At 42.8% G+C, this 23669-nt stretch overlaps 1 protein-coding gene across 5 annotated transcripts; it reads right to left on the reverse strand.

Moving 5' to 3' along the window:
- Positions 1-584: 584 nt before the first annotated feature.
- On the reverse strand, positions 585-12990 carry LOC139406444 (bromodomain-containing protein 1-like). 5 transcript variants are annotated; one of them, XM_071149028.1, is made up of 12 exons: positions 12668-12990; positions 9961-11327; positions 9705-9873; positions 9077-9208; positions 7890-8018; positions 7438-7750; positions 7002-7271; positions 6350-6847; positions 6138-6264; positions 5795-5925; positions 2440-2588; positions 585-2278 (listed from the first exon to the last, which is right to left on the reverse strand). In XM_071149028.1, the coding sequence occupies exons 2-12, from the start codon at positions 11316-11318 to the stop codon at positions 2264-2266; spliced, it is 3291 nt and encodes a 1096-aa protein (XP_071005129.1). In that variant the 5' UTR covers positions 11319-11327; positions 12668-12990; the 3' UTR covers positions 585-2263. The 5 variants fall into 5 exon arrangements, with proteins under 5 accessions (XP_071005129.1, XP_071005130.1, XP_071005131.1 ...); XM_071149029.1 differs by having other exon boundaries at positions 9717-9873; positions 12668-12946; XM_071149032.1 differs by lacking the exons at positions 585-2278; positions 2440-2588 and adding exons at positions 3548-4121; positions 4886-4978 and having other exon boundaries at positions 12668-12984.
- Positions 12991-23669: the final 10679 nt, after the last annotated feature.

A 23669-nucleotide genomic window follows, 5' to 3' on the forward strand; every position in this document is an offset into this window, starting at 1 on the left:
GCCGTCTGCCCCACACACACACACACACACTCGAGAGGGACTGCTGCCGAACTAGCGGATAATTAGCTCAGTCAAAAGTTCTCTGATGAGGCTGATGCTGGGAGATTGATCTTCACGGTTAGTTGACTTTCTCCGGCTCATGCCGCTGCTGCCTTCCTTCCCCAAACAATTAGCATCCGATTGAGGGAGATGTAGGCGGTGAGAAGCCCACTGTTTCTGCATGGACTATGTGCTTCCCTGACATACAGTCCTGGAGAAAATCATTATTTTTGCTCTGTTCAGCCATTAAAATAAACATACAAGGTCAATGTCAAAGTTTATTATATCACTTATGGTTTTGTAAGGCAATGATCAAGAAAATTTGCATTTAGGCTATTTGATAGCATTGGACAGAAACTTCTAATCTAGATCATGGTTGTAGTATCATGTATTAGATGGTGGCAGTAGACATGAGGCCCCTTGGTAAACGTAATTAAAGTATCTCATGCAGTAGACTTTTGCCATGCCATAGCTCCACCTTGTGGTAGTCTATGTAATTGTCTCAGTTTCATTTCATCAAACACAAAATCCATACAACACAGAAAATCAGTGATTCAAGAACATTTTTTTTATTTTCAGTGTTTTATAAAAAATACTGGACTTTGCCAGCATCTACTCCATTGGCTATAATGTGGTTTTCCCAGAGAATAAGACTAGTAAAGTCTATTTATAGAACATCCATACGAAACTGTATTTTGGGCTACAGAAAAAAATAATTCTACCCACTGCTCCCTGGATCCTCCCAACTGAATAAAATGCCATGGATTCTATTCCCACCTTTAAGATTAGTGCCTCTGGTAAAAAAATAAAAAATGCAAAAAGGACCTCTACAGCTGGCTCCTAGTGAGCCATTCGTATCTCTTACGATTCTTTCTATATAAAGTAATGCATATACATTTCTCCTTTACAATAAATTACTACAGGCACATTCACCCATGGTCATGGTCCCTGTAACACAGTCAAAACCATTGTGTATGAAGACAAAGGTTTGCAGGTTGTTATTCCCCGATCACACACACACACACACACACACACACACACACATCACAAAAGGCAACAAAAAATAAATGTTTAAATGTATGAAAATCTGGGCAGCTGATTTTTGGTTGTGTGTGTGAATGATGCACTTTCAGCTTGTTAAACACTGAAAGCATCTGATGCATACAAGTATAAAGATTTATAAATATGTACAAAAAAAAACTAAAAACAAAAACACCAAGTCCGGTAAAAACATTCTTGTTTTTAAAAACACATTAATGCCAAGAGAAGCTTTCCATAAACTTCGATAACTTAAGAAACTGTAAAAAAGTAGCTAAAATAAAAAAAAAAACAAATAAAAACGTTCAATCAATACAGTATATATTTTTCCCCCCCTGGTTGAGTCTGTTGTAGCCTAGACTTGCACAGGTTGTAGCACCAGCAAATATTTAATATGCACCATAGTGCTGCCATGAATCACCCCTGCAGTATAAATAGCAAGAAAGTGAACACGCAGTACCAATAATACATGAAAACAGAATAAATTAGTGTCAGGCCTTGTGAAAGGTATTTTCAGGGTTAAATCCAGGGTTGCTGTAGAGAGTAGATTGGAGTGAGGGTGAGAATCATGATGGCAGTGAAGGTTGCAGCAGTCTTGCAGCACATTACAAGACAGACTCAACTCCGGCACATTCATCACATTAGACCAGTGATTTTCACAAGTCAGTCCTTAGACGCCGTATGAAGGTTTTTGCAGCCGCCAATCCAATTACTTGAGTTTAGTTGCATAGCTCATAGATTCATTTGAATATACTGCAAGCTACAGTATTTTGAATGGAATAGATTAAAATGGAGCATACGCAGAATGGAGTCATACCATTTACCCATGAGCAGCTCAGTTAATATAATCAGACGAGGTGTAATGAAAACCTGCAACAAGAGACCGTTGGGCTGCTCCTTCAATACAGAGGAGACAGTAAACAATGATGGGTGTGAGGAATACCAGGGCTGCTGTGGAAAATCAAGTAAATAGAGTTAAGGACTCCCTCTAGAGGTGAGGAGGTTGCATGACCAGATTCAGTCCACATCGCAGGGCTCGCTGCTAGGCCTGTCCCCGACCTGGCTCCAGTGGCTCATGGCGCGCTGGAAGGCGGTCTGCACAGCTTTACGGATGCCAGAGGAGCGGCCCTCCTTCAGTTTGAGCTTGTCCACGGTCTTATTGATACCAAAGGCAACCATCTTGGATCTAGGAAGCCATTGCCTATCAAATAAAGTGACGTAGCGTTAGCATTATGCTACATCATATTACCTCTGACTACTACTGGTCCTCAAGAATAAATGTCCAGGTTCAAGTTAACTGTTGGCCACGTTAGAAGATCATACAAGTGGCGAACCATTGAAGGGGAGGGAGCATCATCTCACCAGCTGTGTTTGTTGTCGAAGAAGTGGACGAGGAAGAGTTTCTCTTCGGACTTGTACTGCATCAGCTCTCCGACTCTGAGGACGTCCAGAGGGGGCAGGGAGACCCCGTGGTGGTGACGCCACGCCCTCGGCAGCTTCGGGTCTATGATCTGCATTGGGGGGGGGGGGGAGAAAAGTGATTGACTCTAGTGGTCTGAAAACAAGAGGACGCAGTGAATCCTGGTGGTGCAGCAGTGGTTCAGATTGGTGGACCGGAACTGACAAACAATCACACTAACAAACTACCAAACACCCGGAAAGCTCTAAGCTGTCTGTATTACCCCTCAGCGACTCCTAACACACTCATACCATCCACAACACATTGCAGCTGAGCAGCTTGCTGCATGGGTGAGCACAAACACGAGCTACACCACTTACGATGAGACGAATGGATGGGAAATGAGACATATAGATGGCCAGTCTCTGGGACACAGGCTCTCACTCACCAACGCAGGGTAGGAGGGATATCCACTACATTTTGCCCAAACTAGTTTTAGGGGTTCAGCACTAGAGGACATCCAAATATTTCCGCTGACAACTTCTACGGAAGCAGGAATAACGACAAGCAAGTTATGGGGGAGGGGGGGGGGGGTTCCACTGCAAACAGACGAGAATACTACTCCAAAAGCCATGCTCACACTGATAGGGAAAGACAACAGTAGCAAACAAAAACAAGAATGTACGTTCACACACAGGGAAATATTACAGGGCATCAAAACATTGAAATACAGTGAATCGTATGAATTATGAAACAACACAAGGTCAATGTAGAGGGTAACCATTCTGCAGTTTGAGACCCAGGAGAAGACAACCGAAAACTTCTGAATTATGTATAGGAAGTGGGATTGATTAGTCTGGACAGGGAGACCATTGTTGCCTTAGGGCATGTCAGCTCAGGCCACTGGGACATTAAAAAAATCCCAACCATGGCCCCAGTGTGCGAAGAGCCTCAGCTGTCTGCTGTCAAACGAGCTCATGTTCCATGCTCAGACGCAGTCTTGCCAAGAACACAAACTCCTGTCTAAATCAAAATATGTACAGTACCAGTCAAAAGTTTGGACACACCAACTCATGCCAGGGTTTCTTTATTTTTACAATTTTATACATTGTAGAATAATAGTGAAGACAACACAACTATGAAATAATACATATGGAATCATGTAGTAACCAAAATAAAGTGTTCAACAAATCAAAATATATTTTATATTTGAGATTCTTCAAAGTAGTCACCCTTTGCCTTGACAGCTTTGCACACTTTTGGCATTCTCTCAACCAGCTTCATGAGGTAGTCACCTGGAAAGCATTTTAGTTAACAGGTGTTCCTTGTTAAAAGTTCATATGTGGAATTTCTTTCCTTCTTAATGCTTTTGAGCAAATCAGTTGTGTTGTGATAAGGTAGGGTTGGTATACAGAAGATAGACCTATTTGGTAAAATACCAAGTCCATATTATGGCAAGAACAGCACAAACAAGCAAAGATAAATGACAGTCCATCATTACTTTAAGACATGAAGGTCAGTCAATCCGGAAAATTTCAAAAACTTTGAAAGTTTCTTCAAGTGCAGTTGCAAAAACCATCAAGCGCTATGATGAAACTGGCTCTCATGATGACCACCACAGGAAAGGAAGACCCAGAGTTACCTGCTGCAGAGGATAAGTTCATTAGAGTTACCAGCCTCAGAAATTGCAGCCCAAATAAATGCTTCACAGAGTTCAAGTAACAGACACATTGCAACATCAACTGTTCAGAGAAGACTGAATCAGGCCATGTTTGAATTGCTGCAAAGAATCCACTTTTTATTTTATTTAACTAGGCAAGTCAGTTAAGAACAAATGATTATTTACAACGACGACCTACCCCAGCCAAACCCGGACGACGCTGGGCCAATTGTGCATCGCCCTAAAGGACTCCCAATCACGGCCGGTTGTGATACAGCCTGGAATCGAACCAGGGTCTGTAGTGACGCCTCTAGCACTAGAAGCAGTGCCTTAGACCGCTGTGCCACTCGGGAGTCCGAAATTCTATTAAAGGACACCAATAAGAGGAGACTTGCTTGGGACAAGAAACATGAGCAATGGGCATTAGACTGGTGGAAATCTGTCCTTTGGTCTGATGAGTCCAAATGTGAGATTTTTTGTTCCAACCGCCGTGTCTTTGAGACGCAGAGTAGGTGAACAGATGAGCTCTGCATGTGTGGTTCCCACCATGAAGCATGGAGGTGATGTGAAGGTGCTTTGTTGGTGACAGCGTGATTTATTTTGAATTCAAGGCACACTTAACCAGCATGGCCACCACAGCATTCTGCAGCGATACGCCATCCCATCTGGTTTGGCCTTAGTGGGACTATTATTTGTTTTTCAACAGGACAATGACAACACACCTCCAGGCTGTCTAAGGTCTATTTTACCAAGAAGGAGAGTGGTGGAGTGCTGCATCAGATGACCCGGTCTCCACAATCACCCAACCTCAACCCAATTGAGATGGTTTGGGATGAGTTGGCCTGCAGAGTGAAGGAAAAGAATCCAACAAGTGCTCAGCATATGTGGGAACTCCTTTAAGACTGTTGGAAAAGCATACCAGGTGAAGCAGGTCGAGAAAATGCCAAGCGTGCAAAGCTGTCAAAGGCAAAGGGTGCCTACTTTGAAGAATCTCAAATATTTTTTTATTTGTTTAACACTTACTTTCTTGGTTACTACATGATTCCATGTGTTATTTCATAGTTGAGGTCTTCACTATTATTCTACAATGTAGAAAATAGTCAAAAGAAAAGAAACCCTGGAATGAGTAAGTGTGTCCAAACCCTTGACTGGTACTGTATGTTGTACCAATCTTAGAACTTGCTAACCAGTCGAGACAAAAAAATCCCCTCTTCTTAACCTGGGTACCAGTCTGTGTTAATATTCCAATTATTGCCACTCCTTGTCATGCTAAACAAATGTTTAGTATATGGACACAGAGTACATGGAGTGGAATGTTAGCACAAAACTAGTCTGGATTTCAGGCTACCCTCTACTTGCCTAAGCTGAGACTTGCAGTCCATTGGAAGCCAATACATGCACAGGATTCCTTGAGGTTTACTGGCCAATTCGTTTTGGGAAAATTGTAGAATTCCAAATTACTCAGAATAAAGTTTAAAAAAGAAACTAATACGAATACACTTTTGTGACAGGGCAATGGCAAATGACTATGTTAGCTATTCCAGAAAGAAATGATAAACCACTACCACAAAAATGGATACATGTATCATTCATAATGTAAGTCCCATCCTGGCTTTAATCTCCTGAAAGTGTGTTTGTGCTAAGAACCAGTGTCTCACCTGCTGCAATCTTAGCGGCTTTGGTGAAGTCCCCATTTCCGATACAGGTGAGGAGTGCGTTTTTGTCGTCCACTGTGCTCCTACGTGCCATGGATGGCCTTCCTTTCCCACTTTTTGGCACGCTGACCGTGCTGCAGGAAACAAAGGGAAACTAATGTGCCAAAAGTGGAGTGCAACATCCTGCCTTTGACCACAGACGGCTCTTAGAGCAGACACTGGATATAAATGCTAACATGGCACTGTGATGCAGGCCCACTGCCTATCCTGTACCTGGTACTACACAGTAGAGTGCTGCAGGCAGAGAGGCTGAATTATTGCTAATGTGCTGAGGTGACAGTCATACCTGGTGCTACACAGCACGCTGCCGCTAGGGGAGATGCTGGACTCGGAGGTACAGCGCCTGCGAGGCTCCATCGGCCTAACGGGGCTGGTTTCAAGCTCCGGTTCAACAACAAATCCATTAGCTAGTCCTGGAGACAAGAAAAAAATCTCTATTAGATTTTGCATGCCAAAAAAATGTAAATAATCAAAAAATCATTTAACACTGGGCTTTACCTGTGTCAAGACGCTTGATGGGGGATTCCTCCTCATCCTGGTCACAGCCTCCACAGGCACTGTGGGTCCTCTTCCTGGGTAGGAGGAGAGTCTCCAGGCGAGGAATAACCACAGAGAGGAAGGTTTTGGTGCCCAGCAGCGGGGAGCCGAGCTGATGCTCAGCTGTCCTTGGGGGCTTCTGCGGGCTGGCATTCTTGGACTTGCGAAAGAGCACATTGGTCCGCCTGTTGCCCGTGCTAGAGGGCTCTGCGAGCGTGGAGGTGGCCCCATCACTAAGGTGACTGTCGGAGACCAGCGGGTTAGAGATGTGCCCTTTGAGGGAATCCCGGGGTACTGAGGTAGTGGTCTTGACACCGTTGCACCTGAAAGTCTTCTGGCTCTTGTCCTCATTGGATTTGATGGGCTTGAGCATGGGAGGTTCTGAATGACTGTCTGAGTTCACAAGTGGCGGCGACGAGTTCAACGGCTCTAGTTTCGGTGGGAGCAAAGACTCCCCTTCTATACAACCAAGACAGAATCACAGAAGGAAATGAAAAAATCCTGACATGTAGAACAGGCAAGCTAATAGCCTACAGTTCATCAAATAAGACATCAAAGCAAGGAGAAAGCATTATTGAACCAATTCTTTGCTTTTAGACCTGCTGGTACGTACCCTCTTCCTGTGTGCTGTGTCGAGTGGGGGGCAGTGGTTTCTCCTCAGTCTCTGCTGGTTTCGGTTCGGAGGGGGCGGCAGCGGGGTGTTGCGTCTTTAGGTATATCTCGCTGCGAACATCTGTGATGGTCTTTTTAAGCAGCTTCAGTCGCTTGCTGCGAGACGGACTGGACTTCATGGCACTGCTCAGGTCCAGCTTCTCCAGCAGCTCTTTCAGTTGCCCTTCTAAAGACATGTGCTGCCGGTTGGCTGGGTTTAGTATCTGGTCCACTGCAAGACACACAAACAACAACTTGATTGGCTGAGCTCAGTTGTGGCCCCATTCCAAAATACTATAGTACCATAAATCAATAGTTAGATTCAGCAACGGGTATTTAGTTGATTTGGCTGTGGACCGATTAATATAGAAGTAAACATATGTAGAACATGTTCTTACCATCGTCCCAGGAGAAAGGGGAAGGAGCCTCCACCTTTGGCTGCTCAGGAAGGTGCATCCCGCTGGCAAAGTCAAAGCCGATTCGCTCAGCCTCCCGACAAGTCTTCCTGAGGATGGCCCCGCCTCGGTCTTGCAGACGCAGACCGGCCTTGTAGAAGAATGTGTCCTTGGCGTTGTACTTTATGCAGTTGAATATGATCTGATCGAAGTCAGCCTCAAACTCCACCAGGCTCTTGTAGCCGTGGGCATCAATGCGCTTCCTCATGGTGGAGAAGTCCATTGGCTTCTTGATGTGGTCCAAGTAGTCAGGCACCTGAGAGGGATGGGGAGATGGAAAACAAAACATGATGCTGATAGAAAGGGTACCCAAAGAATGAGTTAGGAACCATATGGTACCATTTGTTTTCAATCTGTGGAAGTAACATTCTATTGTGGGGTGTGCGGGACCTTACCTCTTTAACGCTGACAGGCTGGGCAAAGATTTTGGCTGGGTCCTTCTCCTGAAGCTGGTCCAATATGGCTCGAAGTAGAATATTTAAAGGTGTGAGCTGTACCTCTAGAACGGACTGTTGGAGCTTCATCTGAATGGGGACAGGACAAAACACAAAGCTGTAGCAGTATACTAATATTTACTAAGGATTCCAACAACCAATCCTAAAGCCGTTTCAACAACAAGCTAGGTTCCCATTCAATTGACGACAGACTTTCATGCAAATATTCTAAAATATGCATGAAGAAAATATGCGCATTTTCCCACCAGTGGTGTGTTTTCACCAAACGGACTAGTTGAGGATAACAATCAGCGCGTGATGTAGTGCACACAAAATTAACCTTTTCACAAAGTTTTCATGTACCAAATAAAAATCTTAAAGTTTGTGTTTCCATCGCATTTAACTCTAGCGATGGTTTTGTCACAAAAACTGTTGCGTTATATAGCAAATGTGCCTTCTCTGGTCTTGGAACATGCGCTCTAGCCAAGAGCTCGCCAATACAGTGCAGGAAGGCTGTGCAGGTAGGCTATGCATAAAGAATGCATACATAATGATATTAGTATGGATATGAGCAAGAATGTTTTATTTGTCAAACAGCAGTCAAGCATCATGTCACCAGAATTAGACCCTCAATACTTTTGGAAAGGAGCATCAAAACCACTATGCACTTTCACCACCCTATGAATTTCATCAGTTATTTCATCTGTAGCCTAATAAACCGCATGCTTTCCGGAGTTGTAGTGGGGGGACCACACACACACCATATCATCTTGTGACTCCAAGTTTACTTCGATGTGGTAGTTTTTATATCAACATTTGTGCATAAAAAGGCATTTCCATCACCATTTCTCATAATTAATTTTAAAGACACAAAAAGATCCTACCATGTCGAACAAACAAACGATCTGTCGGAATTTCTAAAATTGTACCGAAATGTCCGGTTTCCATTACAGCTGTCATGATTTTTATTTGTTGGTACTCAGTAGGACTTGACTCGCATAAAAACTTTACATACAAACATGGTTACAGATTATTTCAAAAGGAGACCACATTAGATTTATAGGAGGGCTCACAACTATCCATTGATATGCTGTAACAAACGTTCTAATTTCACTACCGCGGAAAATAAGAAAACCAATAATCTGTACCTCCGCTCTCTTTAGCTTCTCCCTCTTCCTGATCAGTTCTAGCAGTAGGCGAGCTCTCTCCAGGTCTTGGCGTAGGCGGTGCCATTCCTTTAGCTGCTCCTTCATCGCTTGATTATCCTCCACCCTGCTGTCCTGTAACATCAGAGTCCAAAAAGGCATTTTAATGTACATTCACAAGACATACATCTCAGGTAAAGGGAGGCAGAAAATTACATGGCGCTACCTTCAATGGACACTGGTGGAGAGCCATTTTGAATATGGCTCTGACTAAAATAAACTAGGCTAATTTTAATTACATTTCTTCTCTTTTTTATAGTCTATATTGAAATGAATGGCCGATCTCAATTTACATGTGTAATATTATGTAGTGTCATGTTTATTATGCATTTTATTTGTTGTGTTTTGTTTCCTCTTTGGACCCCAAAAAAACAACATTATAATCCCAAAACTTTTGAGAAAATGGTGCAAACACAGGAAACTGCTCCATATTTATCAAATGAGCTATTAGCCTGCTTTATTTTGATTTCCGAGTGTCGGAGAAAGGTTTTAAAACACAAGAAAATTAATTTTTAAAGCAGACACGATTCTCTATCTCGAGGATTTGGATGCCATGAACAATTAGACTGACCACTGGACTGACCAGCTGCTCTGGTTTGGGGACCTGGGTGTTAGCCTGAAGCCGCCTGATCAGCGGAACACCCTTCCTTGACTGTCTCTTCAGCATCCAGTAGCTCAGGACCCGCTCCACAAACACCTTCTTCTTCTGGACAGACACTTGATTGAGGATTGTGTCAAAACTGGGGGGGGCATATGTTAGCATTGGTTAGGAAAATATTTAGAAACATTTGGTTGGTAGACAAATGAAGTAAAAATAATATGCCTACCTGCTGGGGGTTATACTAGGCCCAGGTGCAGCAGGAGCCTCTTCCTCAGGCACCACCACCACTATCTTACTCTTCTTCAGCCACCCTTTTAACCTCCTCCTACCTCTTTTGTCACCCCTCTTGTGACAGACACCGTTGTTAGCGTGGCCTTCCTCGTAGATGGCAAGGGGTCTCCGGGTGCACCCTTTAGGAGTGTGAGCGCAGCAGAAGGCTGTCTTCTTCACAGAAAAAGTGGCCGATCCGGTCTCTGTGAATTCCTTGACAGGCTCCATTTTCATGTAGAGGCCAGCCTTTTGGGCACAGCTGACATGAAAGGCTGTGTAACAGTTAACCTTGTGGCACTGGATGCAGGCCCCGGCACCCTTCTCCTTGCAGAGGTAGCAGGTGAGTTTCCAGCGGGCGGGCGGTATATTGCTGACACCGTCGATGGGCTCGATGAAGACCGTGTCAGAGAAGCCCACCTCTGGTACCCACAGGGCACACACCACGTGGCCCCAGCGGTCATCGTCCGTCTTCTTCAGGGCGCCGCCCTTGTTGGGGCAGAAGACACACTCAGCGGGCCGTGAGGGGCACTGGAGGCAGTGGCGACACAACCACTGGCCCTCTGGGATGTAGGGAACACCGTAGCACTCCTGGTGCACGGCCATGTTGCAGGAGTCACAGAAGAGAATAACATTGCTGTCCTGGCCGTCTCCGTCCATGCAGATGCAGCAGACAGCGTCCTCATCGATGAGGGACTGGGGGTCACTCCGGCCCTGGCTGTCAAAGAAGGACTCCTTCTCAAAGCGGTCCATAAGAAACTCAAAGAGGTTCTGGGACACCTGGCTGACACCCTCACTTTTCCTCTTGTCGTTGAGCAGATCCAGCCAGGCGTAATCCTCCTCATCCATGTCGTATTCCACCTCCTCATCCAGCTCTTCGGCCGTCTTCTCACAATACATATAATAGATGGAGGGCCTCCGAGACACTGCGGGAAGGTTGTACTCCACAGTGCGGAACTTGGGTTCCAAAAGGGTGCTTACTTGAGGGTCAGTGCCATGTGTGGTGGTGAGGGCTGTGCTCCTCTTCTGCTGGTTGTCTTTGAGTCTCACCGAGCGCACCAGGACTAGCTGGGGCTTCTCGTTGTTCTCCTTGTTGCTGTTGCACTCCATGATCTCTTGGGCCGTGGGGTCATCGTCGGTGATGACATCCAACTTGTCATATATGCTGATCCTGTGCACGCGGCCATCTATCTCCAGGTCCACCATGCGCTGGGCCTGGGCGTAGGTCATGGTCTCCTTGTTCGGTGAGGGTTTGATGGGAGAGGGGGGCCTCTGGGGTGTGGACATGCGATTATGATGCCGTACTTTTTTCTTCATCTTGAAGACCTAAAGAGCCAGCAAAAAAAACGATTTAATTGAAATTTCACTTGGGGCAATACCAACCAAGATTGTAATAAATCATTAGCCAGCCACAATTTCCATTTCTTGGTTTCAGTTATGTCTAGTATTCTGACATAAAATAAGGCTCTTAGTTAACAAGACAATGCCTAGTCCCGAATGTGGCGATGCTTTCCATTGTGTACAGCATAACTGTGTACATTTACATGGATGTAGAACAAACTAAACATTCCTTGTCTGTCACGCATGTTTAATCACATTATATTTTAACTTACTCTGACGATTTATTGTCCGTGGGGTTGCTCATTCAGCTGGTCGACATTCGACGAAATATCCACAGGGAAGTATTATTAAGCAGACTACAACATGTGGGTCTCTGTGTGCGGAAATAATGATGTTTGCGCTCATGACCTAAGGCACGTGCACAAGACGGAAGTACATGCAAGTGATGCATTTATACTAACCCAAGTCTAGCAGGTGTTTACATGGTACATGGTTTTACGAATGTGCCAGAAATGTCAATGGTAATACCTGCGCTATTAAAAATCGGGTAAATAATACTTTCCCTCAAATTTCGACCAGCTGAATGACCAATCACACAAACAACCGGTAGAGTAATATCAAATATAAATTGTAGTCAACATTCTTCTGGCTTGTAAGAAAAAGTGTAAAGTTTCTGATATTTTTTCAGACTATACCAATAACTTGTATCAGTCTGATTAATTAGGCAACCATTTAGCTAGCCTGGGTAACGTTAGTCAACTGTCAAAAAACAACATATAGCTAGCTAATGTTAGCTAACTTACTAACTTGGCAATGCTAAGTTGTGCTAGTTAGCATTAGCTAGCTAACTGCTTCAAACAAGTCACAATTAGATAGCTACTTTAAAGTAATGGTAGGTGATGTTGTAGCTATTAGGCTAGCTGGCTAGAAGTTAACTAGTTAACGTTCGCTAGGCTAACTTAGCGTAAAGCCAGTTTGTGGCTAGCAAATTAGCTAGATTCCGAGCTAACGCGGTAACTACTGAGCAAACTAACGTTAGCTTCAATAGGTTGAACGTTGAGCAAGGCATAAATATAATATGTATATAAAGCCAGGAGAGGGAGATCCCGTAAAAGCACAGCGCCAGCAGTCTCACTTACTAGAAAGAGTTAGCTAGCTAACAATACGCCAAGAGGGGAATATGGCGTCTTACTAAACAAGAATCCGAGTCCATTCGTTAAAGTTCTAATTTTCCCCACTAGCATGTATAATTCATTTATATAAATTATTTTAGGTCGGTCTAAAAAGCACGTGTGTGTGTGGATAGGAAATTTGGCTATACATACCTTTGTATTTTCAGTAATTCTGCTTTTGAAAACAGCAGCGCTTGCAAGCAATGGCGCCGAAGTAGCCTGCGCAGAGCAGCAGCAGTAAATCCACACACAATCCTCTCATCCAACGGGCACCGCTCGAGCAGTTTTGAATTATAAATTTGAAAGATACCAAGAGGTATCCACGACGAGTGTCTAAATTCCAAATTCGATTCTATTTCAAACATAAATATTTCGGAAAAGCCACCAAATACTAGCTAATGTCCTTTTCCAACAGGGTAACAATCAGTAACTAGCAAGCTGCCCCTGGTTTCTTCTTCCCCAACAACAATGCGGTTGTGCAATGTGCAGCGACTCCATAGAGATGGATAGAGCACGCTAGTGCCCAAAATCTAATGTTAGCATGGGCAGCGCCTTCTACTTTAAGTTTTATTGGCGAATCGCAACCAACTGACAGGTGCATACGGCGCCACATACTGGATTGTGAGGCCGGTCACGATCTATCTATACCACTATATTCTCCTAACTAACCCTTAATTTCTAATAATATAAAATAATTCCCCTCAAGCCTCACTACTCCCATCACCCCCACCACAAATACTTCCCATCACCCCCACCACATTCCTTCCAACCTCTCTGACCATATCAAACAACCTCTCCATTTCTATGTCGTACATTTCACAAAATAATACATGTTCAACCGTTTCCTCTACCATACATCCATTACACATTCCAGTACCAATTTCAAAGATGAATTAAATCCCGAATTCCCTTTTCATCCTACCTTTTCTTCTCATTATATGACACTATCTCCCATACAGATTTCCTTGAACTATAAAAATGTCTGCCCTTACTACTTTCATCCCATTGTCTCTGCCAGCAATCTAACACGTTTTTTCAGGATCAATGTTTTCATTTCCCTTCTACCCAACTGCACCTGTATATGCACAATATCATTTTTCACTGCTCTTTTTGTTATTATATCTACAATATCATTTCCATAAACACCTGTATGAGCCGGAATCCAACAGAACAGAATTTCAATTCCATTTCTTTGTAATCCAAACAGCATCATCATTCTTTCTAACCATAAATCCTCACATTCTGAATTTCCAGATCTTAAACTACACTAAACTGATGCAGAGTCCCAACATATTACTAGTCTTCTTGGTTGCACCTCCTCTGTCCATTGCAATCCAACAATTATTGCAACCATTTCTGTTGAATATACAGATAAATCATTAGTCTTTTGCATAGATTATCATCAAACTCAGGAATAAGTACTACTGCTCTTTGAACCTACTTTATACACTGCAAGACAATAATAAAACTGATTACTAATATATTGATACACTATTGTTTCTACATTATCTTCTTCACACCATTGTTTATTTTCTTCTGTCATGCTAAGATCAACATGTGGTCTTGTATAAAACCATTGTGGCACATTTCCTATTGCCACAGAGTCCATAGTGGCATTTCCCCAGTATCTAATATGCATATCCTTGCTTCAGGTCCTGAGGTACAGGCAGTTAGATTTGGGTGTCATTTTAGGGAAAAATAAAAAAATAAAAATGGTATTATCCTTAAGAGTCTATCCTTACGGGATAGTGGCATTTCCCCAGTATCTATTTGTAAAGCCTCAACTGGTGCAATTTTAAATGCACATCCTGAGTGGCCTCACTTGCATCCTATCAAGGCGCAACAGCGATGTAAAAGCCACAGAACCATATACAAAGCACCCATAATCTACGGACGATCTCATCAAAGTACGATAAATATTCAGTAAAAATTGCCTATCTGCACCCCCAATCACCACCAACTATTGTCCTCATGAGATTCAATACTTACATTTAGTCTCAATACATGTAATATGTCTCCAGATTGCCCCAAATACTTCAATGATGTTACCCTTTCCATTCGTTCTCCATATAATAGAACACTGACATCTTCCTTAATCTTTTTGTTAGCAAACAACATATGGCAAGATTTAGCATTCCTCTACTGCTTCCATTTTCTCTATTACATATGGTGTATTCCTTCCCCTTTTCCAAATGGCACCATCATCTGCATATAACGCTGCCCCTATACCCTGTCCAATATTCCCAAAGATATCATCAATGTGAATAAGATAGGACTAACCTTATGGAGTTCCATTTTCCACTTCATATTCTCTTAACTATGGGCAATGTCATTGAGGACAATTTGAAGTAGTCAACTGGGTGGGACTTCCTGTATTGGGGAAGTATCACATTATAGGAGGTTGGTGGCACCTTAATTGGGAAGGACAGGCTTGTGGTAAATGAGTGGAATCAAACACATGGATGCCATTCAATTTGCACCATTCCATACATTATTATGCACCGTCCTCCCCTCAGCAGGATCACAATTCCATCCAAGTCATCAGCCAATTAGTTATAATTATGAGCAAACATTCCATAATTGCAGGTGGCAGTATGTCACCAATCTTTTTTTTAACTAGACAAGTCAGTTAAGAATAAATTCTTATTTACAATGACAGCCTACCAGAGAACAGTGGGTCAACTGCCTTGTTCAGGAACAGAACAACAGATGTTTACCTTGTCAGCTCAGGGATTCGATCCAACAACCTTTCATCTCTAACCACTAGGTTACCTACCACCTTTTTGCTTTAGACCTGTTCAAACAACACACTCCAGGTGGCAGAATCCACCCTTTCAGTTTGTTTACCAACTCAAAGAAGTAGTAGAAGAAAATTGACTACTTCAAAATGAAGATGGTGTCAATGGTGCGCCACCAGTTGAGCCGCTCATAGCGATAGTTAAGAGGATGCAACATGTTATCTGTGAGAGCATAGGCAACACCATGGTTTCCACTAGTTACAACAGCCACAAAGTCAAAATGGTCTATAACAAATTAGGAAAATCAAACTGTACTTTTTGGTCTTAATTTAAGCGAAAATCATGAAGTTGTGAGGGTGAAGAAAATGGTCTGTTCGACATTGCTGTTCGACAGTTCAAGTGACTGACTGATCCACAAATCACCTTGCTTCATAAATAACTGCTGGCTATTATTTGTAGATCAGTCAAGCAGTCACTATCTACCCATAATGCATCATTGATTTGATGCTCTCGAAAATGGTCATTGAGAAAGTCCCAGTTGTGGTGGTGGAAAGGGTGGACTCGTCACTAGTTACCACAGCCACAAAGTCATAAACCCAGCCTATTTCTTACATTTCTCTTCTCCAAAATGTTATTTTAAACCTAACCTTAAACCCAATCTATCTCAACCACACTGCTATCCTTATGTCTAACCCTTACATTAATACCAAAAAGCACAATTTTACGATACAGCCCATTTTTACTTTGTGGCTGTGGTAACTGGTGATAACCAGTAGGGAGCGCTTTCTTCTTGGGAGTAGGCCACCGTGCTTGGTATGTCGATCATGGAAAAAGCCCCACGTGGCTCACAAGAATTTCCCACAGCCTTGGGTGGCAGGTCGCCTATCCCAAGTTTTGAATCCCAAATACGATAGGAAAATCAAAAGCCCTTTCCCTATAGTTGTTGACAACTGAATTGCTTGTTGCAGATATTATCCCCAATAATGTAAATCTAAATGTCATGCTGTATATCTATAGTTTAACTGTCCTCAAACAACAAATCAAGCTAAATTGCTTTTTGTCCCATGTAGTAGTCACGCAAACACACAGTTGATATTGGTGTTGCAAATGCCTGTACGGCAAGAATTAAAATTCGTATTATTTTATTATTCAAAAAAATAAATTATGAGCGTTTGTCTTTTTGGACTCGTCTCATTCGATCCTTCTGTGCTGCACCGTGCACCTTCCCACTCCCCCCTGCAACAACAAAGACGAAAGATCTCTTCTTCCTCTCTGACAGCAAGCAGTTTCAACTCGCTATTTACATTTGATGTTTGGTCCAACAGAATCAGTCGAATCCTCTTTTATCTATACCCTTTTTATGTCTCAACTGCCAAAATGTAGAATAGAGCAGAACCTACTAAAACAGGATTAGCCTATCAATGAACATGATTGTAGAAATGAAGGTTCATTTTCTTTCGCGCGCAGAAAACGTAAACAAACCAAATAAATAGATATATATCGTGAATGGCCATAAATGGGAAAAAACATAGAGGTATGACATTTAATATATATCGCCCCGCCCTACGGATGTTCAGTATTTGCACCCCAGTATTTCTACTTGCACATCATCTGCACATCTATCACTCCATGTGTTAATTTGCTCAATTGTAACTACTTCGCCACTATGGCCTATCTATTGCCTTACCTCCTCACGCCATTTGCACAGACTGTATATAGACCTTTTATATTGTGTTATTGACTGTACGTTTGTATATTCCATGTGTAACTCTTATTGTTGTTTGTGTCGCACTGCTTTGCTTTATCTTGGCCAGGTCGCAGTTGTAAATGAGAACTTGTTCTCAACCAGCCTACCTGGTTAAATAAAGGTGAAATGAAGAAGAAGAAAAAATCCTCCGATGCAAAGAATTGTAAAGAATATATTAATTCCCAATGATGGCCACCATGTGGCACTATAACAAAATAAAAAGGTATCCATTCTCTTTGAAATTAACCATCCCATTGTAAACTAGGACCATAGTTGGCATTTATCAACAAGGAATTTTTCAATGTGGACAAATTGACAGATGCTACCTTTAACATAATCTTAACTCCAATCCACCTGGTAATGATGCATTTTGTGAAATACCTGCTAGTTTCACAGTGCTCTGATTCGTCACCAACGTAATCTAAATGGAATTCATTCAGGTTACAGCAAGTTCCTCTGCACTATTCATAAAAGAAAGATGACACCTGCTCCACAGAGAGAATGTTCACAAAAGGAGGTATTGAAAGGGCAAGGAACAACGTGTTCCCTGATTCTGGGACAGAGCACAGGGCTCGTGTGTGTATTCTATGGTCTGACTGCCAGTGCCGTTGTGGTGCAGGTGGTCAATTAAAGTCAGGATGACCATGAAAACAACACTGACTTACCAAGACCAATGACATTTACATGACATTCTTTCCCGTTCCAATTTTACAAGCTGTTTAATTCATCTTTTCAATAAGTAGGTAACCGGCTCAAAATATAAACATTGTTCGAAGCAGAACAGGAACGAAGGAAATAACATTTATTAATACAGACCCAGAGTTTATTTGTAGGTTTTAATGTTGTTTTTATTGGCAACTGGGAAATTGCATCAATGTGATTAAAAGGGTTTAAAATAGAAACAAATGTATGTCAACAGAAGATGATGGAAATGTTGTTCTGACTGGGGGTGTCAGGCTTGTTGCCATGGTGTGTCTGGATGTTTCAGGAGGAGAACTGCTCATTTTCCTTGTTTGTTTTGAAGGAGCAGAGTGATTCGAGAGGTAGTGCTCATGCATACCAAAGAATCTCCTGGCGTGAATGAAACTCCTGAGTTGAGAGAGGGGCTGGGGGTCAGGATGGGGGCAACCTGAGATGAACTCCCCAGCTCTCGTTGGCCTTAGCTGGTGATGATGGTAGCGGGACAGAGGCCAGGAAAACAGCAGGCCCTGTGCTTCCAGTTAGCCTCCTTGACCTGTGATGATCACAAACACACAGCCCAATGTGCTCTCTCCCTTCTTCCACCTCCATCAGCATTATTCAACTCTAAATCACTGTCAATAAAGGCTATCAAAAGTAAAGCTCTTTCAAAGTCTTAGGCGGAGAAAATAACAGCTATGGTTTACTTTGATGAAAGAAAAGTATGGTTTTGAATGTCAAGGGGTTTCCATACTTCCTCAGCTGAATAGTGTCACTGTCAGATATAAAACCACCCAACGTTTATGTTAGAGGTTCCTAGATTGGAAGATCTAAAGCAGATCTAATTGGATTGAGAATCTGTTGGGCAATGTTTGTTCAGTTGACTTTCATCTTGTCTTTGAACTACGAATTCTCATTGATCAACAGGTGCACGAAGGATCGTCGCACTGTGAGCCCGATGCTGTCGTTTGTCTTGGATATCCTTGCTTGGTTGTTTTCCTTGAGGTCTGTTTACAATAAACCTTGTACCCACAAGACAGAGAGGGACAACCACTGTACTTAGGCAGAGGGTAGGGTAGAGAGATAATTGTATTACTTTTCTTACAAGCATTGGGTAGACCAGTACTCTTTTCCACAGTACTTTTCTGTGTGATCTCGGTAACTCTATTTCCAGGCCAATATTGATTCATCTGGTTTTTGTTTAATTGGGAAGGAAGATCTGACAAAATAGGTTTTCCTATTTGAGAACATAATGGGCTCACACAGCAGAAGAATTTGACATGCACAACCACATCTCAGTGGGTGCTCACCAGTGGAGGCTGCTGTGGGGAGGACATAATAATGGATGGAACTGAGCGAATGGAATGGCATCAAACCATGTTTGATGTAGTTGATACCATTCCGCTCCAGCCATTACCACGAGCCCGTCCTCCCTAATTAATGTGCCACCAACCTCCTGTGGTGCTCATTATAGCAGAGAAATGACTGTTTTCATAGATTATGTCCATTTTTGTTTTTATTTAGACTGCTCTGTGAAACATTCGTTGTGATTTCAATGTTCTTTAAGGTTAAATGTAATAACAACATGTTTTTCACTCAACTGCACAACCTGTTTTTCATCAAAACCTTTTGACAAAACAGACACTGTGATATACAGAGGCACTAATGAAGGCATTAAAGCACTCCTTATACCATGAGAAACAAACCCGTTTTAGTGCTTGATCCCCACTAGTTGGCGCAGTGTCACAGTTCTAAAGGCAATGTAAGTGAGGTGTGATTGTCTTGAATGGGCGCAATAAATGGTTTGCCAAACACACTTGGCCCCGAGAGTCCAGCCACCTGCAGCTGATATTCCTCTCCAGAACATGTTACTGCAGTAAAAAAGAACATAAAGCAATGACATTTGACAATGATACATCAGTGCTAACACTCAACTGCAACAAGTGCTCAACATTCTACTACAATTGATCCTACACATCCAAAGTCATTGTCATTGTCATAATCCCCTGCAGGGGCAGATTGGGGGTGGGGGGGGGGGGCTGGTCGAAATTGACACACACACACACACATACACGTGTATTTTATATAAAAAAATAAAACAATGAAAAAGTTGACTGGTGGCTCATGGGCCTGTGAAGAGTTTTTTGTTATTTGTTATTTCTCTGTTATACTTATCTATAATGGGCCTTTGGCTGATCAGTCACAGTTGCCATGCCCTAGCTCAAGACCAAACATTTTAAAAGTAGCCTACATAAAAGTAGACTAAAATTCCAATCTCAATCAAAATGCAACAGCTGTTTAGCATATTGGTTGGCTGCCTTTAGAACCATGTGGAGCATCGCTCGGAAAGAAATCGTTCATTAAAATCATTCAAAATACTACACCAGAGAGCGTGATTTGGCCACAGAGGATCATTAGCTTCTTTTAAAAATGAGCTGTGGATTGTCTTAAACTCGCAATTTGGGCTGCGCGCGTGGCAAATAGCTGATTGTTGAGTTGCAGTGAAAATCAGTTAAATAGGCCTATCGCAATATTTCAAAATACTACAACCATAGGAAAAACATAGTTTAGAAAGAAAATGGCTATTCCTGAAAAGGAAAGACCAATCTGCCTCAAGTTATAAAAATACTAAACTCCCAATTGAGCAAGCAGTAGCCTGTCTTATTGGCACCAGCGGAGAGCGGCCATATGATATCCCCGGTGAGTGGGTTCATATTCACTGTCTTTATCATTGGATCAGTACCACTGTCTTGGATCAGTACCACTGTCTTGGATAGTACCACTGTCTTGGATCGGTACCACTGTCTTGGATAGTACCACATCTCTGTTTAGGCCATGGCCAAACTACCGCATTTGGGCTCCATAACTTTAACTTCCCACCACTGATGGGCCGGCCTGGTTTTCTGACAGGCTGAGCTGAAGTCAAGCAAACTCACATTCAAAGTCAAATTCGGGCATCAGCAAAGAGACCTGCTTCGATGCTGTCATCATGGATCGTAAAACAATGGAAACGGTGCCTATAAACATAGAAAGAGCATATTCTGTATTGTCAGATCACTCAAAACAAAACAAAATGTGGCCAGATAAAAGCATGATTTGGTCAAATGGTAAAGTGCATTATCAAATCAAATCAAATTGTATTTGTCACATGCGCCGAATACAACAGGTGTAGGTAGACCTTACAGTGAAATGCTTAAGCCCTTAACCAACAATGCAGTTTTAAGAAAATACATACAAAAGAGTAAGAGATAAGAATAACAAATAACAATTGCGTGGCTATATACAGGGGGTACCGGTACAGAGTCGATGTGCGGGGGCACCGGTGTCAAGGTAATTGGGGGAATATGTACATGTAGGTAGAGTTAATCAAGTGACTATGGATAGATAATAAACAGAGAGTAGAAGCAGCGTAGAAGGGGGAGGGGGGTAATGCAAATATTCTGGGTAACCATTTGATTAGATGTTCAGGAGTCTTATGGCTAGGGGGTAGAAGCTGTTTAGAAGCCTCTTGGACCTATACTTGGTGCTCCGGTATCGCTCACCGTGGGGTAGCAGAGAGAACAATCTATGACTAGGGTGCTGGATTCTGTTACAAATTTTTAAGGCCTTCCTCTGACATCGCCTGGTATAGAGGTCCTGGATGGCAGGAAGCTTGGCCCCGGTGATGTACTGGGCCGTACGCACTACCCTCTGTAGTACCTTGCAGTCGGAGGCTGAGCAGTTGCCATACCAGGCAGTGATGCAACCAGTCAGGATGCTCTCGATGGTGCAGCTGTAAAACATTTTGAGGATCTGAGGACCCTTGCCAAATCTTTTCAGTCTCCTGAGAAGAAATAGGTTTTGTCGTGCCCTCCTCACGACTGTCTTGGTGTGCTTGGACCATGTTAGTTTGTTGGGGATGTGGACACCAAGGACTTGAAGCTCTAAACCTGCTCCACTACAGTCCCGTCGATGAGAATGGGGGCGTGCTCGGTCCTCCTTTTCCTGTAGTCCACAATCATCTCCTTTGTCTTGATCACATTGAGGGAGAGGTTGTTGTCCTGGCATCACATGGTCAGGTCCTCATGTAATCAAAGTGTCTGCCCTGTACTTGTGTCGTCGCTGGGACCTGCTGCTGTGATGAGCGTGCCACTCTCCTCTCCCCCATGCACTCAAGGGGAAAAAAGGCACTCTGATCATATAACATTTGAAATGCAATTGCACAAAAAAATACACCTTTTCAAGTTTGTCCCCTTGTCCCTGTCCAATAGATGAGAGTTTCACCTTTCTGTAGGTTTACTTTTTATTTCTCAACTATCATTATATACAACCAATGTTATATTATATTGCTTTGCGATATGGAGCGTCGCGCGTGCCAAATGTGCACTGGCCATTCCGAGGGCATAGCTTTGTAGGTCTCATGGGTAGTAGCCTACAACTGCAAAGTGTTTTTAAGACATTACATTTACTGTTGGATGAATACATGGCTACTAGCAGTGGGTATTATATTTAGCGTTATCTACTTAATAACTAAAAATATTCTGGTGGGCTGGTGTGGATAAAATGCCAGGGCTGAATTATTGTCCTAGTCCTCCCCTGTTCCCATGTCTACTCTAAATGCATGACTGAATGCCTACTCAAACTGGTGAGGATGTTTTTTGGATGAAATGCTGCCTGCCAAGTTCTTGTTCTTGGCCATGGATTAATTTACGCATGTAATGTAGTGGGTGTCTTTGGCACCTTGGACCCACTTACTATCCCCCCTCTGCCCACACACACACACACACACACACACACAAACAAGCAAAAAGACAGGAGGAAATGAAAATTCAATTCTTTCCAAATTGATGTTATGCAACCATTCTTGTGTGCTGAAATCTCTAGAACAACTAAAACAAAAAAGAGAACCAGTGATGGTTAGGTTTAGGGTTAGTGTTAGAGATCCAGTGATGGCTAGTTACGTTTAGTGTTAGAGAACTAGTGATGGTTAGGTTTAGGGTTAGTGTTAGAGATCCAGTGATGGCTAGTTACGTTTAGGGTTAGAGAACCAGTGATGGCTAGTTACGTTTAGGGTTAGAGAACCAGTGATGGCTAGTTGCGTTTAGGGTTAGAGAACCAGTGATGGTTAGGTTTAGGGTTAGTGTTAGAGATCCAGTGATGGCTAGTTACGTTTAGGGTTAGAGAACCAGTGATGGCTAGTTACGTTTAGGGTTAGAGAACCAGTGATGGTTAGGTTTAGGGTTAGTGTTAGAGAACCAGTGATGGCTAGTTACGTTTAGGGTTAGAGAACCAGTGATGGTTAGGTTTAGGGTTAGTGTTAGAGAACCAGTGATGGCTAGTTACGTTTAGGGTTAGAGAACCAGTGATGGCTAGTTACGTTTAGGGTTAGAGAACCAGTGATGGCTAGTTACGTTTAGGGTTAGAGAACCAGTGATGGCTAGTTACGTTTAGGGTTAGAGAACCAGTGATGGCTAGTTACGTTTAGGGTTAGAGAACCAGTGATGGCTAGTTACGTTTAGGGTTAGAGAACCAGTGATGGCTAGTTACGTTTAGGGTTAGTGTTAGAGATCCAGTGATGGCTAGTTACGTTTAGGGTTAGAGAACCAGTGATGGCTAGTTACGTTTAGGGTTAGTGTTAGAGATCCAGTGATGGCTAGTTACGTTTAGGGTTAGAGAACCAGTGATGGCTAGTTACGTTTAGGGTTAGAGAACCAGTGATGGCTAGTTACGTTTAGGGTTAGAGAACCAGTGATGGTTAGGTTTAGGGTTAGTGTTAGAGATCCAGTGATGGCTAGTTACGTTTAGGGTTAGAGAACCAGTGATGGCTAGTTACGTTTAGGGTTAGAGAACCAGTGATGGTTAGGTTTAGGGTTAGTGTTAGAGAACCAGTGATGGCTAGTTACGTTTAGGGTTAGAGAACCAGTGATGGTTAGGTTTAGGGTTAGTGTTAGAGAACCAGTGATGGCTAGTTACGTTTAGGGTTAGAGAACCAGTGATGGCTAGTTACGTTTAG

This window comes from Oncorhynchus clarkii, chromosome 4, assembly GCF_045791955.1.
Source record: "Oncorhynchus clarkii lewisi isolate Uvic-CL-2024 chromosome 4, UVic_Ocla_1.0, whole genome shotgun sequence".
In the NCBI taxonomy this organism is placed as follows: Eukaryota; Metazoa; Chordata; class Actinopteri; order Salmoniformes; family Salmonidae; genus Oncorhynchus; species Oncorhynchus clarkii.

What these genes read in the sequence shown, in the direction of transcription:
- LOC139406444 (XM_071149028.1), bottom strand. Translation starts at nt 11,318, where the DNA reads ATGAAGAAAAAAGTACGGCATCATAATCGCATGTCCACACCCCAGAGG. An exon ending in AGAAGCTAAAGAGAGCGGAG is followed by an intron (nt 8,019 to 9,076) that starts GTACAGATTATT and finishes GTCCCCATTCAG; the next exon opens with ATGAAGCTCCAACAGTCCGT. An exon ending in AGCCTGTCAGCGTTAAAGAG is followed by an intron (nt 7,751 to 7,889) that starts GTAAGGTCCCGC and finishes CATCCCTCTCAG; the next exon opens with GTGCCTGACTACTTGGACCA.